We start from the raw sequence: 17,586 nt of genomic DNA on the forward strand, positions 1-17,586 counted from the left end.
TTGAAAGGTAATCTTGCCATTTTTATGTAATCACTGAACTACAAGATAAAATTCCCATAATGTAAACCTCTCTGAACTTCCTCAAGTGCCTAATTTGCTGATCCCACAAGTGTAAAATGTGAACAAGGCATATTGTACAGACTTAGTGGCGTGAGTTGATAAGATTTTGTGCCGACTGAGATACAGCTCTGTCTACATGCACACTCTGAGCCATTGTGCTAATTGCCTTGTTAAAATATGTCCTAATATGCAGTGTTGTTTGCCCGACGATATCAAGATTATATTGAGGTAGGCAGCAAAATCTGGTTTTATATTGAATCACATGGTGTTGGTCACTCCCTCTAAAGGTTACTAGGTTCTAGAAGATTTGCTACTAGAAGCAGAAAGGTCAGGCATCTGTAATATATGCAAGTTTTACTATATATGCTTACCTTCGTCAAATGTTACCCTATTACAGCTGTGTGATATATGATGAGATGATTTGAATGGTTATATTATAGATAGTTCTAGCTGAATACAGTCACTAGCCAGCACCATTGAAATGTCATGGAGACATTTCACCATGCTCTTGTGGAGGTTCTTCATGAGCTGGTCCCCCAGCGTGAGGCACGCCTCCTTGTGGTCCCACACCCTGGCCTCAGCCTCCTACAGCTTGCGGTGCTTCTAGGCCAGCTGGGCTTCCAAACCGCAAGAGGGCTCCTCCTGGCCGAGCGGCACTGCCTCCTGGCCTCAGAATGCCAGCCAGAGGCTGCCCAAGAGCTGACCTTCCTCACTTGATGACATCACTGTCTCCGACATGCGTCCAGTGGGCCGATGGGAAGAGCTTCAGGGTGCAATGGGGCAGGACGGGGGTCTGGTGGGCAGGCAGGGGCGGCTCCAGGATGCGCTGCACGGATCCAAGGCTCCCCCACAGAATGGAGCGGCACCTTCTTGGCTCCGTGGTTCTCTGCCTGTTTGCTGGAAGCTCTGATGCAGGTTTCTGGGCAATAATGCGTCCTGTGCACGTTCCTCCCGCAGCACCAGCAGACAATCTTCACATCCCTCGCTGTCTTCACGTGAGATGTACTGTACCACTGCTGCCTGCAGGTCTTCCAGGCTGGCCCGGAATGCCAGAAGTACATCCAAGAATGCTTTCTTCAATTCTGCTAGTAAGGCTGGTTCGAGCTTCTCACTTTATAATGCCGTTGTTATGCCCAGCACATAAAGACAATGCAGGGGCTACTGAAAACGCCAAAGCGATTTGTTTTTGTTTTTGTTTTGTTTTTAAAAAGGGGGGGGGGACTCCCTTATTAATTTCTGAACAGGCCCTAACACAGACCGCCACAGCACACCAAACTCTACATAGCATGGAAACACTGGGAGGTCAGATGGTGGACCATCAGGTACACACACACTGGGTAATTTACACGATGCTAAAGACACGCGAGGATTGGGCAGGGTGCACATAGGACACGGGCCAACATACACGCTACAATCGGGAAGTACAACAAGAGTATTTACAATAAGAGCATCGACAATATATACACGCCCGCAAGTTTGCCGGGATGTGCAGATCTCACCGGTAATACAGTATTTTAATTTAGTTTGCAGTCACCTGAGAATCTTTATAATCCCATAACTTGGAATCATGTAAATGCCAGTATTTCCGTACTTCCTCGGTCAAACTCTATTTGAATTCGCGACCTACATTAGTTTTCAGTCTCACCTGAGAGGATACATCCATCCATCCATTATCTAAACCGCTTATCCTACTGGGTCGTGGGGGGTCCGGAGCCTATCCCGGTAGTAATGGGCACGCGGCGAGAGGATACAAAAGGTGTTTATATACCATCGTTATGTAGCTCCTAAATACTTCCCCCTAGTGGTGTACAGATGGCATCGCAGCTGAAAGGGAGCCAAGCCAAAACCCTTAAGCACGGCACTGATCCTCATGGAATTTTAAGAATTGTGTTTTAATTGCCACGTGACTAACCACTCAAAACGGTCAGTGATTTGGAGTCCAAATCGGTACTCCTGTAGGAAAACATTGTTTCCCAGAAGGACCATGTACCAATAATATTGACTCCGTCAAGAAATAATGTTTCTCTTTTATAACCGGTTTTAAACTTTTCGTTTATATTAATAGTCCTCATTATAAATCTTAAGAGAATCCTGGATAAAAACGCGCCTTCGTTAAAAAATGGTATTTCAAGATACGTTTTTTGCTGAAGTCGAACACTGAAGGAGTGCCGAAGAGAAGAAAATTTAACAGGCAGTTAGAAGGCAATTTGTTGGGATGTTTCTTAATACATCCATCCATCCGTTCATCCATCTTCCTGTACAGTCTCGCGGGGAACCTGGACCCCTGGACTTGATTTCAGCAAGCAAAAGACCTAGGGCAGGGAACATTGGACGAGATGTCAGTCCATCACAGGGCACACATTACGCACAACCACACACCATGTAATAAATGTGATTTTTCTACAACAGCAATACAAATTACATTTATACACAATTTCACAATATTGCTGCCGTTAGTTTGCCCTGCACCGTTGCCTTGTATAGTTTCATAGTATTTCCATTATTTCAGAACTACAAAAAGCTCAAGAATTTGAAACATCCATCGATGTATATCAAAATACGCCGAAAATACAAATATACCGACATTATTTAATGGGTTGACTTTTTACCAATTGCAAAACTGCAGTTGGAACATGTTTTATACGATGTTGGCTGCAGTACCGTATTTGGTTGCAGTATTGTGGCTCTTCGCTCATAATTGACATATTATTACTAAGTCTGAATTTTAAGAAAGTGTTTTGATGTCACGTTAACTGCTAAATTTGGAGATTTGACCAAGATTTCCGTTTAGCATATTCGGGATTTTTGCTTTTCTATTATTTGAACTGTTTTCCCTCAGTATGGTTTTATTTAACACTGCCTTGCGGTAACGTATAAATCTTCCGATTAATATGGATTCACGGTCTGCGTCGGTCTGCTCCTTGAGACAAGCTGTGTTGCTAATGACAACCATCTTAGCATATTGGGGCAATAGCAACCGTGGGGTGCGCGTTTCGAGGGAGGTGGCAACAAAGCTTCCATCACTGTGAAAGTTAGCTCTTGATACTTTGCATTCACTAGGCGGTAATCCCTGTTGTGTGTACTTGTCGGGGTTACTTTGGAAACCGAGATTTTTTTAAACAATAGGTTGTATTATCTCACAGTAGCCGCTATTTAGTCTTTGAGCTAAATCTTTGTCTAGGCGGGCAATTTGTCATGTGACAAAATCTGATCAGCATGTTTGGTCGTTCTTTGCATCGCAGCTTTCGAAAAATGAACAAGACGTTATTATTTAATAATATTCTTAACATGTTTTTATTAATGGATTTTTTAACAGAAAAAACTATTGATCTTCTTTGCATAAACTCCGAGCTCGAATAAAAGAAATTATGCGTATACCTCATTCGTTTTAAGCCTAAAGGTGTATTTAAATAAACCCGAATACTCGTACATTGGATGTCCATTTTAATAAAGCAATTAAAACTTTGATATTTAATCACTGGCGTTATAAAAAAAAGCCGTTCTGTTTCTTTTGGGTTATGCTTACGATATCCACTAGGTGTCGTAAGATCGCCTGGAATGGCAGCACCGCTTCCCCGAGTTTTGCGGCTGATGGGGTGGGTAGGTGGGGGGGAGTTCCTGGTCCCCCCTCGAGTTTTCTGCAGACGCCGAGCTTGGCAGTCAACTCCCGGCTGCAGTTGCAGCACCTTGTCGGCTCCGTAATGTCCTTGAACGCTACAGTCCTTCACGACTCAACACAGAGAGATATTTATAAACGAGCATTAGGAATTTTAACTGGGACAGTAAAAATTAACTGAAAGGACGAAGAAATCCCGGATCTCAAGATGCTCTGTTATAATTAATCGTGGCTGTATTTTTTCTAGTCTACGCAACTTATCTATGAAGCAAACACCGCACTGGGTCGCGGGATAAGTATACTGAAGAGGAACTGCAGCAGCTTAACTTTGCAAGCTGTTGTTACATCATTATCAGACACGCAACCGGGAGCTCGCAAGCGAAGGATCATCTTTTTTATCCAGCCGGCTCTTGCATGGCTACACCATGGCTACCTTTATATGCAGGGTTCAGTTTTTAGATGACACCGATCCATTCAACAGCACTAATTTTCCGGAACCAACAAGACCACCGCTCTATACGTTTAGGGAGGATATTGCGCTAATAAATCAAATAGCCGGAGTCCACAGGATTCTTAAAGCCCCACACAAGGTATGATGCACGTTAATTACTGGCTAATTGGGTATTTAGCCTCATTGCATCGTTTGTAATTCGGCATGATATTGTGCAGAACTATGTAAATGCAGAGGGGCAATGAGAAGGGGGAACAGATTTGAGTCTGCATGTTAAATTCAGGTTGTACGCTGAGTGATGCGGATACTTCAAAGCCTCACCGATGAACATTTGTTGCCCTCGACAAACTTTGATTGCTTGTCGACACCCAGGGTCACACACATTCTTTTAATGATGTAAAGTCATCGTTCAATATTCGTGCTCGTAGATGAAATTTTCTTCCCAAATTTGCATGTTAGTTTCTTTTTTTTTAAAGTGACTTGACACGATTGATCCGTTTGAACGGAGTGATTATTTTTCTTTTAAAGTAAGCAGTTATACAACAGTGATATACTTAAGTTTAATTTCTAATGGTTGGTTAACAAATTAGTCACCCGTTAGATCCAGTTAGCATCCACTATGTGCCGATGGCGAGGTCCCAGTCTGTCCGGCGCAGGCTACTTCTGGCGTCGCTTGTGGGAGCTGAGAGGGGGGATCAGCGGTTCCCACTGACCGGCAGGCAGGCAGCCGAGACCCGGGACCCAGGGCGCTCAGGAAAGCGGGCTGAAAGTAATAGACGCAGTTAGCACAGATAAGCGCAGTGCCTGGCTGGCATCAGTGAAGCTGCCAGTGGAATAAAACTGAAGCATTTTAGTGCATTTAGTGATCAGTATGAGATGGCAGTTTAATAATAATAATAATAATAATAATAATTATTATTATTATTATTATCGTTTGTTTCCACTCCTGTGCACAAATAGTTTTGTTCAGACTTGTCCCCTGAGATCCGACACTTTACTTTTGCATAAATTAATTGGTCTGCCTGAGGGATTTGTGAAAACATTCCTTATTCGAAGCTAAGTTTTCTATAGATAATTTTATGATGAGTTTATGATGTGTTTACAGTTGCAGATTGAGGCAGCGCGCATACGTGCATGTCAGTCAGCAGTCATATACTATGTCAATGTCTATTTTTTCTTTGAGTGACACGTGGAATTGAAGTAACCATGTCATTTAAAATGATGAAAAGATGATCCCCCGAATTTGGATGAAAAACAATGCATGTTTATCAAGAATTATACAAAAGGAGTTATATTTATTAATCGTTTTAAGATACTGACACGAAGCAGTCGTTTGCGAATTGTGTTCTTCTGAGTTAATTGTGCCGGTAATATCGACAACATCCACTGTATGACCGAAAGTAACTGCGGTGACCTGCCCAGAGCCAAGCGAATGTCATTGGTCAGCGGCTTTAATTCAAGCGGGAACTGCAGGATTAGCCCTCAACGCGGATTATAATACACCCCGTTAGATTCCCTTGAATACTTACACATCTGCTGTTTGTCTGCCTGCAATGAAACGCCGTAGCTGTATCGGAATTATCCTTGCATATGAGCATTCATCTGCTTCATATCACGATTAGATATACTAATTAGTGTTTTTTTAGTTCAGATTTGAATCTTCGGGAATCCCTGGGAGACCATTGGAGCCTAATTGTCACTCAGAGAGAATGGGCACCTCCACTCCTTCAGCACCTCTTAATTACTTAATTGAAGGTTATTTGGCTTGTAATTTAGTCAGATGTTGAGTCAAATGTAAAGACATTTGATGGGCAGGTAATTAATAAGCCCACGGGCCCTGTGGCCCTTGGGTCCACACTACAGATTAGAGACCCCTGTCAGAAACCCCCCAAAACAAACAAGCACATTAGAAACCGAAGCTTCTTCCCATCTACACCCTGAATATTGTTTGGATCATCAAAGGTTTCTGGTGGAAGTCGAGAGGTGTTTCCTTATTTGCGTTATTATGCATCCAAAATGGCATTTAGCAACAGGCTGCAGTTATGATTGGTGGGTTGAATGTCTGCTGGCTCTTTGCCAAAATGTTCCCATGACTGTGACATCAGCCCCAAATGTAGATTCATCTGATGTAAGTGAATGCTGTTTGATTATTGTACCCCCATATGCGGCGGGACGGTATTATTGGCCTGAGGGGAATAGACTCACATCCTAAAGCAAACGGGAAACCCCATCCAGCAATTCTGTTAATTATACACTGGCCAAGTAGGGGGTAGGAAGTTCTTTTGACGCAATCAAACTGTTTGTCATATGTGTCCTTTATGTGTCTTGGGACTGTCTTCACTGGTTCTCACTCTTGATTAGTGCTTCATGTTCTTGCTGATTGTTCTGTCTTTCTGATAAACTTTTTGTTTTTAAGAAATCTGCTTAGCAGGTCACAGTGTTGCCTGTCTGAGCTTTGGTCCACCAACCCGGCCTGGACCTCAGTGTAATGCTGCTGCTGATCATCAATAAATGCTTCACGCTAAAAGCTTAAATCCCCGAGGCAATCGTGGGTGGTTTGAGAAGGACGGTGACAACTGCTGTAAGTCCCACGTGTCACAGAGTTTGAGGTTCTGCTCACGCTGGGTTCTCCGCTGTGGCCTGCGGGAGCTTTGGGGAAAATGCTGGAAACGGAAATTGTTTTGAATGGTTGAGGCTGACAGCTAGCTTTATCTGTGCCATGTGACCTCCCTACCTACCACCTGCCAGCTTTCCTTAAATGGATTAAATCAAACTAGCTTTCTTACCAAACTGCTCTTAGTCTTCATGTTTTCCCCTCTGGGAAGGTTTATGGCCACTTGAGCACAGAGAAAATGTGCAAACGGTGTTTTTCATAACATTCCTGCATGATCCTGTCAGATAATCAATCACTGCCTAAACCTGAACCTTTTTCAAAGGCTGCCTAAAAAGCTTGTTGGGCTGTAAGATGTTTGCTTTTTAGAGAGACGTTGCAGTAAGTAAGTAAGGTCAGAGCTCAAACGTCAGCAGTTGGGGAGATGCAGCTCTTCTCAGAAAAGCACGTCAAGCATTTATTTTAGGTGGCTGGAAAGTCACGCAGGTCCTAATTGAAAGTTAAATAGCGCTTTTTTCCATCTGTCAGATCGAAGGGTTTCCAAATCCCTCTCAGCACCCCTTAGCCTACAAGTCACGCAATCCTCAGGATGCTGTGGACGACCACAAGGGTCTGGCTCTCGTTTACAGTCGGACCAGCTCCGGCGTAGAGGAGATGGGAGACGGGAGCCGGCAGAAACAAACAGAGAGAGACGCACGCAGCCTTCACCGCCTGCTCGAGATCCACGCCCCAGACCGTTTGTAATTAGGCGGTGGTCTTGGGGAACCGCAAAACGGACGTGAAGCGCCCGAGGAAAGCCTTTCGATGCCATGATAAGGAATGCTGCTCGCCGGATGTCATCAGTCTAAAACGGCTCGTGGTGACTTCAGCACCAGCGCAGACAAGGAATTGATCATGCAGCATTAACGAATCTGTCCAGATATTCCTTTGTTCATCCAAAACTCTCTGTCCATTGTCATGTATCTTTTTCTAACTGACGTAACAAATAAACTAGACCGATTAGTGTTATGGACTTATTCACCTTGTCTCAGATGGTCTTCAAGCTCTTTTCATGGGGGATGTGGGGATGGGGGGTGGGTCTTGACAGTCTGCTAAGTTGGCACCTCCTCACAAGATGGTCAGTAGTGGTTTGACCGGTGCTGCTTCTTGCGTCCATCTTCTCTCCTCAGCCCAAGTGAGCATGCTGCCTTTGTGACTAATGGATAACTCAGATAGACAGAAATAGCCTTTTGCTCAAACGTGAGGTATCCGAGCTGGGCTGTGGGGCTCCGCGACAGGGAATGGGCGAAGAGCTTTCCCCTAACCTCCGTGCAAACTGTGAAGTAATGCTCACGAATCTCACTGCACCATGTCGTAGTCTGTAGTCTCCAGTGGTTGGTAATGGGCTCATTTGTAAACAGGCCTGGTTTTCCATTCTCGTATTTGTTTTGTAAATTAGCTCGGTTTTCCGTCTAGGTGTATGTGTTTTGTAAACCATGATGTTTTGATTTTTTTTTTTTTTTTTTTTCGTTTATTGGTCCATGAAACATATTCACTGGCAGCTTGTGATTTGATGTGGTGCAGTACCATGAAACTCCCACAATCCAAATTACAGCTCTGTCTGCTTCGGCCACTATGACCCGCACGCTCCTTATTGACGCTCCAGGCTCTCTTTCCCTTTTCCTTCCCTTGGCTGCCTGTCACAATCCTTCTTTTTGGAAACTCTGCGTTTCTTTTCTTTTTTTGCATGCGCATTACTTTAGAGAAATTACAGGGGCCTGTAATTAGGAGTTAGGCTAAATGCTGTAAAATATAGGTCAGTTCCCCTTCGCGGTGGTGGATGGGGATTACGTCCACATTGTTCTGCTGAGCCGAGCCTCCACCACTTAGCCGGCTGCTCGGCTCTGGTGCCGGGACCCCTTAAGGCTGAGGAAAGGCCTGCCTCCTGGATCGTTCTTTTCTGTTAGGAGTTGGGGGGGGGGGGGGGTGACACAGCTGTGGTCCCCTCCACGTGGCCAGTGACTCCCCAGTGCATGCACTGTACTTTTGGCTGCAAAGACTCTTTCAGGATTTTTGCCATGGCTGAAATATACTGTGCGTTGGTTGCCGTCTCATGTCGCTCTCGGCCTTGATTCTGCCTCATACCACTTGCACCAGACAGCCAGCTCCAAAGGATTAATTCTGTAGAAGCTAGAATAGGCCAGCTTCTATTCAGTCAGGGTTACTGTGATCTGGAACCTGCTGTAGAGTAGCTTGCATACTGGGCGGACATTAGTAACACTCAAAGATCTCCCACTTGTTTTATACAGGACCTGGATAATCAGTAGGACCTTCTCCTCTGTGGTCAAAGGAAGCAGCCAAGTGCAGCGTGAATCCTTTTGGCCGTGGCCTCCGGGGCTGATGCAAGGCCTGCACCCGTAACCGTCAAGCATTCGCACGGGCTAACTGCTGTTTATGCGGGCCTCACAGCTGTGGTAACCCCGCTTGAACCCATAATCCCATGCTGTCACGTCACTGTCACCGGGCCGGGATTGGTGGATGGCTGCAGCTCTGGCCCTTAGGGAAAGATCAGCACTTTTGGGATCCTCAGTAATTACCAGTTAGCTCTTGGGTTCAGGTCCCTTTTCACGTTTCCGTTCCTGTTGCTGCAAAACGGCTCATGTTTGTTTTTTATTCTTTTGAAGGAAACCAAATCCAAGATCTTTTTCTGTCCTTAAAGGCCGCGGCTGCGGAAGGTTCTAGAACGACACATAAACTTTTTTTTCTTTCATGTTTTCATTTTTCTTTTTATGGCGGGTCTCACAGAAACCTTGTCGAGACTGTCGTCTGGTAGCCATCGGCCCGCGTCTGTGGAAGTCGTTAAAGGCGTCAGTCGTTAGCAAGGAAGCCCGTGGCAGCCATGCTCTCGCGTGGCAGCTCTATCATAAAAACCTGGTCCTGGGTAGGGTGTGTGTGTGTGTGTGTGTGTGTGTGTGTGTGTGTGTGTGTGTGTGTGTGTGTGTGTGTGTGTGTGTGTGTGTGTGTGTGTGGTCCAGGTATACCTTACCTTGTGGGGACCAAATACCTGTTGCTTTTTTTTACCATAAGGGAAAAACTCTATTTTATAAAAATCCATAACTGCAATGAAAAAACTAAAAATTAAAAAAAAAAAAAAATTAATTGGCATTAGCATTTTTCCCATAGAAATGAATGAGCGGTCCCCAAAAAGATATAATTTCACGACTGTGTGTGTGTGTGTGTGATGCACAGCACCTGGCAGGCACCTTGCTGGACGCCCCATTACAGCCTCAGACATGAAACCAAAGGACCCCAGGGCAATGACCTCCACATCATAGCTCCCCCTCCTGCCCCTTAATTAGAGTCTGAGTTACCTGAATATACGCTCCATGATGAAAAGACACGGGTCAGTGAGAGGAGGCGGGGTTCTGTAAACCTCCGACTGTGTCAGTCGGACCTGCCAGCTTATTGGATTGCAGGATAACACAAACAGGGGAGGGGTATAATAACTTGTATGAGTTTATTTTTAATAGAATCTGCTTCAATGTCATTGCTGGCATCTGTTTTTTCGGGGGGGGGGGGGGGGGGGGCAGTGATGATAGTGCATTCGTGATAGTGCTGATGGTGCTTGAGCGACTGCAGTGGATGAACCAAAAAAGAAACTGCTGGATGGGTGATAGGGAGTTGCCCCCCCCCCCTCTTTCCTGTGACCCCCCCCCCCCCCCGTTCTGCACCTTGCCGAGACACGCGAGCCGTTGGCCTTTAAATTTAGCCCGGCTATCTTTGGCCTCGCGTCTGAATTCTCCGTCAGTCGGTGAAACCCCCCTTCTTAAATAAGGCCGGGCGGGGCTGGGGGGGCCCGCAGGGCTGGGGGGGCCCACAGGGCTGGGCGGGGGCCCGCAGATCTTACTTTTCCCAAGGCTGGCCGCTCACTCCTTTGTGCCGCTGGGCGAGGAAGCCCTGCCCTGAGGCGTCTCGGGTTTCCCTGCAGAATCGGCTCATTCACCCGCACCTGCCGGCAGCTCTGAATGGGGAGAGGATCTCAGCACCTTCGCTCCTCAGCACCGCTGGACATCCTGTGCCAAGCCCCATTTATTCAGTATCTGAACCTCCTGTGCAACTACAGACCTGTTTTTTTCCTTTATGCGACCATCCATCCATCTGTCCAAACATTCGTCCATTCATACAACCATCCATCCATCCATCCATCCATCCTTTATTAAATGATTAAATATGAAATAACCAACATATTAAATAAAAACTTCAGTCATAAATAAATTCATTAAAAGTGCCAGCTAAACACACCCCTCAGCCAAACGTGACCCTTCATGTCTCCTCTCCCTCCTTCAGTGGTGCGGGTCCGAATTCGAGCTGTGAGTAACCTTAGAGACCTGGGCAGGATAAGCTCAGTAATAGGGATGTTGACGCGAAGGCAGGAATCATGTCGTTTCATTTCCCAGTAAGAATAAGCAACGCGGGCCGTCTGGCCAGTGTTATTCCGGCTTCCCATGTGCTACATTCCGGCATTACGCAGCTCTGGGGCTCTGTGGCACTCCCAAAGACAAATGAAGTGGGTTTGGAGATCAAAGCACCTCATTCTATAATGACTTTACCGGTCAGCAGGTTCCATTCCCCCCCCCCCCCCCTTTTCTGTAAGTTGTAGGGGGTGGGTCTTCACACGGGCTGCACATGATGGTGAGTCGAGCAGGTCTTTCTCTTCCAGAACCAATCTAACAGACTCTGGAGTTTCTCCTGCCTTGTTTGTTTCCTTCGAAATTCTCTCCCACGATTCCTGCTAAAGAACAAATTAATTACAATTAAAGTCATATTAATTATGTTTGTATCAAAATGTGAAGAGTCCGGAAAGGGTAGTTGTCATGAAAAATGTGTATTTTGTGCTGTTTTTCCAATTAAACATTTTTGGTTTTTGACCAGTGAAATATAATGGATGATATATTTTTATGCTGCTTTGTTAACTGTATGTTTAGGATTTTTTTTTTTTTTTGGATGAAACTACCATGAATCAGATTTAGCAATACAATGTGTATTGCTTCCAGAAGCTTCTGGAATGACTGTAAGCTCCCTAATGCTGCTGGGGAATCCACTAGGATGCTGTGTGCTGTGTTCTGCAGGTGCGGCTTCGCTTGGCCCAGCAGGGGGATAAACCTCCGAGGCTGACAATGAGGGCGGCAGACACTTTTCTGGAAAATTGGGAGCAGTTTTCCATGGAGAAAAAAAAAGTCTGTCCAGATAATTTGGCCGAACGTTTGGGTTTGGGTTAGGGTTAGGGTTTGGGTTTGGGTTTGGGTTTGAGTTAGGGTTAGGGTTAGGGTTAGGGTTAGGGTTAGGGGAATGGCCAGATAACAAGGGTTTGCTAGCGGGTAACAAGAAGACATAATTTATAGGGAAATAATATAAACATGTAAATATTTCCATTTGTGTAGATTTTTGGATTTGCATGTTTCTGAAATCTTACTGATTCCTGTGACACGCTTGGGCTGTTCCCAGGCAACCGTATGGGAATTTTTTCTTCCAGGGGGGTCGCGGGGGCTACAGATAGGAGCTTTCCTGCTATTCGGTAATTTCAGGTCTCCGGATGACAACAGTACCCCCCCCCCCCCATCCCATGCAGGCGATTTAGTTAGTTGTTTTTTGGAGAATCTGAAGTGTGTTTTTCCTGTGAGTGTTGAGGCACATGCCTGAGAAGGTCTCCCAGCTTTGGTCAGCTGGCTGCCCTGAAATTTTCAATTCCAGCACAGTCATTTACATGTACATGTAAATAGTCTGTAGGGTTTGCAAACTACCCTTTTGATGTAGATGATTTTAGGTTTATAGTGGAATGATATATATTTGCCGTAAGATTTCTTGCGTGGGCGTGAGAGTCTGAAAGCGTGAGTGTCACGCCAGGTGCGTGAGAGTCTGCAGCCCTGCCTGAGAACAGGAGGCTGGCTGGTAGATGAATCGGTTATCCCGCTGTTCTGACTCCTCGGATTCTGTCTTCATCGTTCTCTCTCTCTCTCTCTCTCTCCCTCTCTCTCTCTTTCTGTCTGTGCCTGCCTCTTCCTTTGTTTTCTCCATTTGAGCCCAAAGTGGGCCATTTAGTGCCAGTGGTTAAACATACTGAATGGGTAGCATTGGGCCCAGCCCATGCAGACTCGGCCGCCTTTGCTCTGCTCCTTTCTCTGCCTTTCCTCCCCTTCTCCCAGCAGGGCTCTTTTGAATCAAACTACCAATTTGTAAGAGTCCCTGAAACACTGTTAAATTTATATTCTCCCACTCTCTGTGTCCCTCGTCAGATGGCTTAGTCAGTGCCCTAGTGCCTGTGGACGGAGGCCCTTCACGGTCACATCCATAGGTCCCCAGTTGGGTATCAAAGATAGTTGCCTCCCCAGCACACTGATGGTTGGTCTTGTTTTGGTTTTTTCCATGTGTGTAATGGGAGTGTTAGGCCTGGTTGTTGTAGTCGTCGTGCTCGATGCAGGAGATACACAAGCGGACTCAGTCGCTGTTACTCCCGAACTTTCACCCCCAGGACTGAACTCGGCAGACCTGTGATGCTGTGTGAGATGGACTCTGACAGATCTTACAGCCTTTTCTGGATCATACTTAAATGTGTCTAAAGGAAACATCGCAGTTTTATTTGTAATCTGTATTTCTGCCTTTCGTTGGGCAGGAGAATGCCTGATTTCTTTAGTTTTTTACATTCTGGAAAACTACCATGATGTAACTTTCTTGGGAAAATGTGCAATTTCAAATTCAAGATTGATCGATTGTTTGATGGTGCTTTTTTCCACCGCCAGTCACCAGGCTGGCGGACCGTTGCTCAAATCACTGAGAATACATGAGCTATTAAAATTTCTCCACCTGCATCACATATGTGTAAACTTATCTTAATTACGCATAATATACAAATTAAGAAGTAAAAATAAACTATAAAAAGCAGAGTCGTGTGCTATCCTGGGCAGTATTCCCGTACACACCTAACTGATGAATTATACTTTAATGACATTGTGTTGTGTTTACATTTGAATTCTGTGCTGTTCTTGCGCCCTTTTTTGCGCTTCCTGTTCGCCGAGCCGTGACGTGTCCCCCTGCTCTTCGCAGCTCGATGACTGCGCTCTCCAGCTCTCTCACAGTGGCAACTACCTGGATCTGGAATCCAGCCTGGCGGAGCAGCGAGAAGAACTGGAGGGATTTCAGGAGGACGGTGGCGGGTAAGAATCCATTAGCTCCGCCTGGCGGCCTCCAGGCTCCCATAGCGCCCTCCGCACTAAAGGGGACAGACACTGAAGCGAGAGGCTGAGGTGGGATGGGTGCGTGTGCGTGTGCGTGTGCGTGTGAGAGACCGGGAGCGGGTCCTCTGCCTGTGGCTGATGTCTGACCACCAGACGAGCAGCCATTGTGGGCGAAACGCAGAGGAGCGCCGCCCAGAAGGACAGCTTTGGAAATATTTGTAGGCAGAAACAATTTAGCCCTTATTCTGAACAAGGCAAAAATTCTACCTCCATCTGATTTCCTTCCGATACAGGATTCATGCTCGCAGTTTTCGTTCATATTGAGAGTATGTACCAGCACTCTTCAAAGCCGTGCTTTCAGTTCTCTCAGGAAGTTAGTTTTAAGATTCCTGATTCTGATTGGTCAGAGGCTTCTCAGCTGGCTCACAGGTGAAGGAAGGCAGGAAGATCAGCAATGCTTGGACCATGAGGACCGCGGTTTGAATAGTCCTGGTATTTACAGTGGTATATATGGTATGTATATAATCATTAAATCCATTCATCTTCAGACTGCTGAGGGTAACACATTAAATATAATACACTATATGATAATTATATTATCTGGCTCTGATGCTGGAGGGAACATCACAGGGTCCAAAAACAACGGAGACATGCAAGGGGGGACAGATGTGAATTCTGTGAGGCAGGGCCCCTTGCCCCCCCGATTCAGATGTTTAGTCGCTCTGTCTGTGAATTTGTAGACCAGTCACCCCTGATAAACAAGCCTATCAGGCTGCCCCTTGTATCAGCCATGTTTTTGGGGTAGCTAACCACTTCTGAAACATTGATATTTATCATAACACGTTACATTTATTTAGCAGAAGCTTTTCTGCGAAGCAACACAAACATGAGGATCTGAGAGCAGATTCAGAGAGCAGTATCAAAGAACAGGAGTGTCAGCTCGTGTCAGAAAACGTCAGCCAGTGTCAGAGAGCAGTGTCAGAGAGCAGTGTCAGAGAGCAGTGTCAGAGAGCAGTGTCAGAGAGCAGTGTCAGCCAGCGTCTGAGAGCAGGTTCAGACAGTGTCAGAGAGCAGTGTCAGAGAGCAGTGTCAGAGAGCAGTGTCAGAGAGCAGTGTCAGAGAGCAGTGTCAGCCAGCGTCTGAGAGCAGGTTCAGAGAGCAGTATCAAAGAACAGGAGTGTCAGCTCGTGTCAGAAAACGTCAGCCAGTGTCAGAGAGCAGTGTCAGAGAGCAGTGTCAGCCAGCGTCTGAGAGCAGGTTCAGACAGTGTCAAACAGCAGTGTTGGAGAACAGTGTCAGAGAGCAGTATCAGAGAGCAGTATCAGCCAGTATCCCTGGTGTCTTTTGTGGGGGTCTCCCCAAAGTACCCCAGTTTCCTCCCACAGCCCAAAGTGATGCAGTTAGGTGTACTGGCATTTATAACTAGCCTAACCCTAACCCTATGCTGGACATTCAGTGGTTCGTGGATCAAAATATTCCCAATTTTTGTAAGCCCAGAAATAAACTCTGGTTGACATAGCAGGATAGTGATCAGCTGAACAATACTAGGTTGCAGTTTAGCAGTAATCAACGTATGTTGATTCTCAAAACACATACTAACCCCAATTCCTGTACCAGGAACAGTATTTGTTGCCCATTATTTCAGATGGGGAAGGCAGAGAACCTGCTTTTAATTTTTTTTTCCATCGGTCATGAGCCATAAAAACAATACGCTGCGAACATTCATCAGTTGTGATTTGGGGGAAAATTCGCGTTCAGTTTCTAAGGAAAACCTTACGGGAATTTTAACGTCTTTTCGTATGTGCGTGGGCTGTATGTCTTAGCTGTCCGTGAAGACGATGGCCCTCCGTTTGCCAGCATGGGGTAGCGACACGGAAACCAGAGTCTGCCTGAGTAGATTGTGATGCTGCCCCCCCCCGCTCCCTTTGAGGTCACGTGGGATCACTGGGCCGGCCGACACCCGCGTGTGTAATTTTAGACATGGGATACCGGGCTGCTCCCCATCCATATTGTTTCCATTATAAAGAGGTCAGATAACTGCTTCTGTGTCAAACTCGAGGAGAAGTGTGAATGTCGCTCTGGAGTGTGCTGCTCCGAGACACAGGCTTCCTGTTCCAGCTGGAGCTGCCTGGTCCGAGCAGAATCTCGGAGGGCCGGGAACGCCAGAGTCTCCCTGGTGCCAACTGACTGGGCTCGCCGCAAATGTTTGTCATTAAATTCGTACAGAGCGGGAGAAAAAAAGAGGAGGAATGAAGGAGTCTGGTCTTATTGGTAATAACGGGGTAATACCGTCTGCAGCATTTTAACGATACGGACGCGCCGAGGCTCACAGTCCCTGGAGGTTTTCTTTGTTTGGTTTTTTTACTGAGGCCATAAACTGTGTTGGACGCTGAGTCAGAGACGCCCGCTTCGCTCCACTTCGCCTGCCACCAGATATTCGGCCAGTTGCGTCACGCAGCCCCGTCTGCCGACTGAATGACCTTCGTCGGTATGAAGGTCTCTGAATATTTGCCTCCCTTTGATTGATAACTTGGCCTTTTTTAGGGCTCCGCCGGTGCTTATTAAGCTGAAGTTTCGGTTTGATTTCCCAGCATGCTCTGTTTTAATTAGCGTCTCTGTGCTGGATTCATCAGATTCCTCAGGGAAAATAAAAGGAAAATAGAATGACTCCATACAAACACATATTCAGGTAAAAAAAAATTATGTCTCTGGGTCAAAACCTGGGCTCTTACATTCTATTGGCTAGGCAGCAAAAGTGTCTTTTTTACAATAGATCATATCTGGTCTTCTTATGAGTTATACTGAGTGTCGTTTCAGAGTGTTTGTAAGATTCCTGAGTATAATTTTAACAGATGCTTTGTCATTTTGCGTAATTGGCCGGTGTCAAGGCCGGTTTGCGATGACGGGGGCTACGTTGGCTGATCCACAGCCTCGCGTTGGCTTCGTGTCAGGAATGCTGGCTTTTCTGCTGTTTCTGCCCTCACACTCCTGCGCTCCCAGCCCGCTGAGTGCTGCCTGGGGTAAGTCCTGCCTGATCTGTAGGCTGGAGAAGGACCCAGAAGACCCTCAGGATTGTCTGTGAAATTTCCCAGCCCCGTAAGCGGGAGGTGGAAGCCTGTCGGTATCCCTAGAATTCTCTGGTTCCCAGGTGTCTCCTGCGGAGCTGGTGAGCGCTGGAGAAAAGATTCACTTTTTTCAAAGCGCAGTCCATTTTTTTAAATATATTTTTGAGATGAATACACATATAGCCTAAAATCCGGCTTCTGGTTCATCCACTTCCGTCACCCGCTGGTCCTATGCAGGGTCACAGGGGTCCGGAGTTTATCCCTGAGGATACGGGCGCAGGGCAGGGAACCACCCTGGACAGGGCGCCAACCCATTGCTGGGCACTCACACATTCACAACTTGGCAACTCCAGTTCACCGTAGCTTGTTTTTGAAAGCCGGAGAACTGGGAAGAAACTCCATGACGACAGAACATGCAGACTCCACACACGGAGCCCTGGATCCCAGAAGTATGAGGCAACAGTGTTAACCAGAATCAGAACCAGAATCAGAACCAGAACCAGAATGAGAATCAGAATCAGATGCTTTATTGTCATTGATGTTTCCAGAGCAACAAAACTTAAAAGTGCTTC

At 46.2% G+C, this 17,586-nt stretch overlaps 1 protein-coding gene and 1 long non-coding RNA gene across 3 annotated transcripts in view; one reads left to right on the forward strand and one right to left on the reverse strand.

Moving 5' to 3' along the window:
* Window positions 1-694: 694 nt before the first annotated feature.
* LOC125748798 (uncharacterized) lies at window positions 695-7,893 on the reverse strand. The gene is made up of 3 exons (XR_007399674.1): window positions 7,760-7,893; window positions 4,722-4,890; window positions 695-2,372 (listed from the first exon to the last, which is right to left on the reverse strand). It is a non-coding gene; the product is annotated as an uncharacterized LOC125748798 (long non-coding RNA).
* The window catches only part of LOC125748779 (FH1/FH2 domain-containing protein 3-like), a 136,299-nt gene continuing 122,402 nt past the window's right edge, over window positions 3,690-17,586 (forward strand). For both annotated transcript variants that reach the window (XM_049025347.1, XM_049025348.1), the window contains exons 1-2: window positions 3,690-4,266; window positions 13,819-13,928. In XM_049025347.1, the coding sequence (XP_048881304.1) occupies window positions 4,102-4,266; window positions 13,819-13,928 (275 nt within the window). In that variant the 5' untranslated portion in view covers window positions 3,690-4,101. The remainder of the gene's footprint in view (window positions 4,267-13,818; window positions 13,929-17,586) is intronic.

This window comes from Brienomyrus brachyistius, chromosome 9 (assembly GCF_023856365.1).
Source record: "Brienomyrus brachyistius isolate T26 chromosome 9, BBRACH_0.4, whole genome shotgun sequence".
Classification (NCBI taxonomy): domain Eukaryota; kingdom Metazoa; phylum Chordata; class Actinopteri; order Osteoglossiformes; family Mormyridae; genus Brienomyrus; species Brienomyrus brachyistius.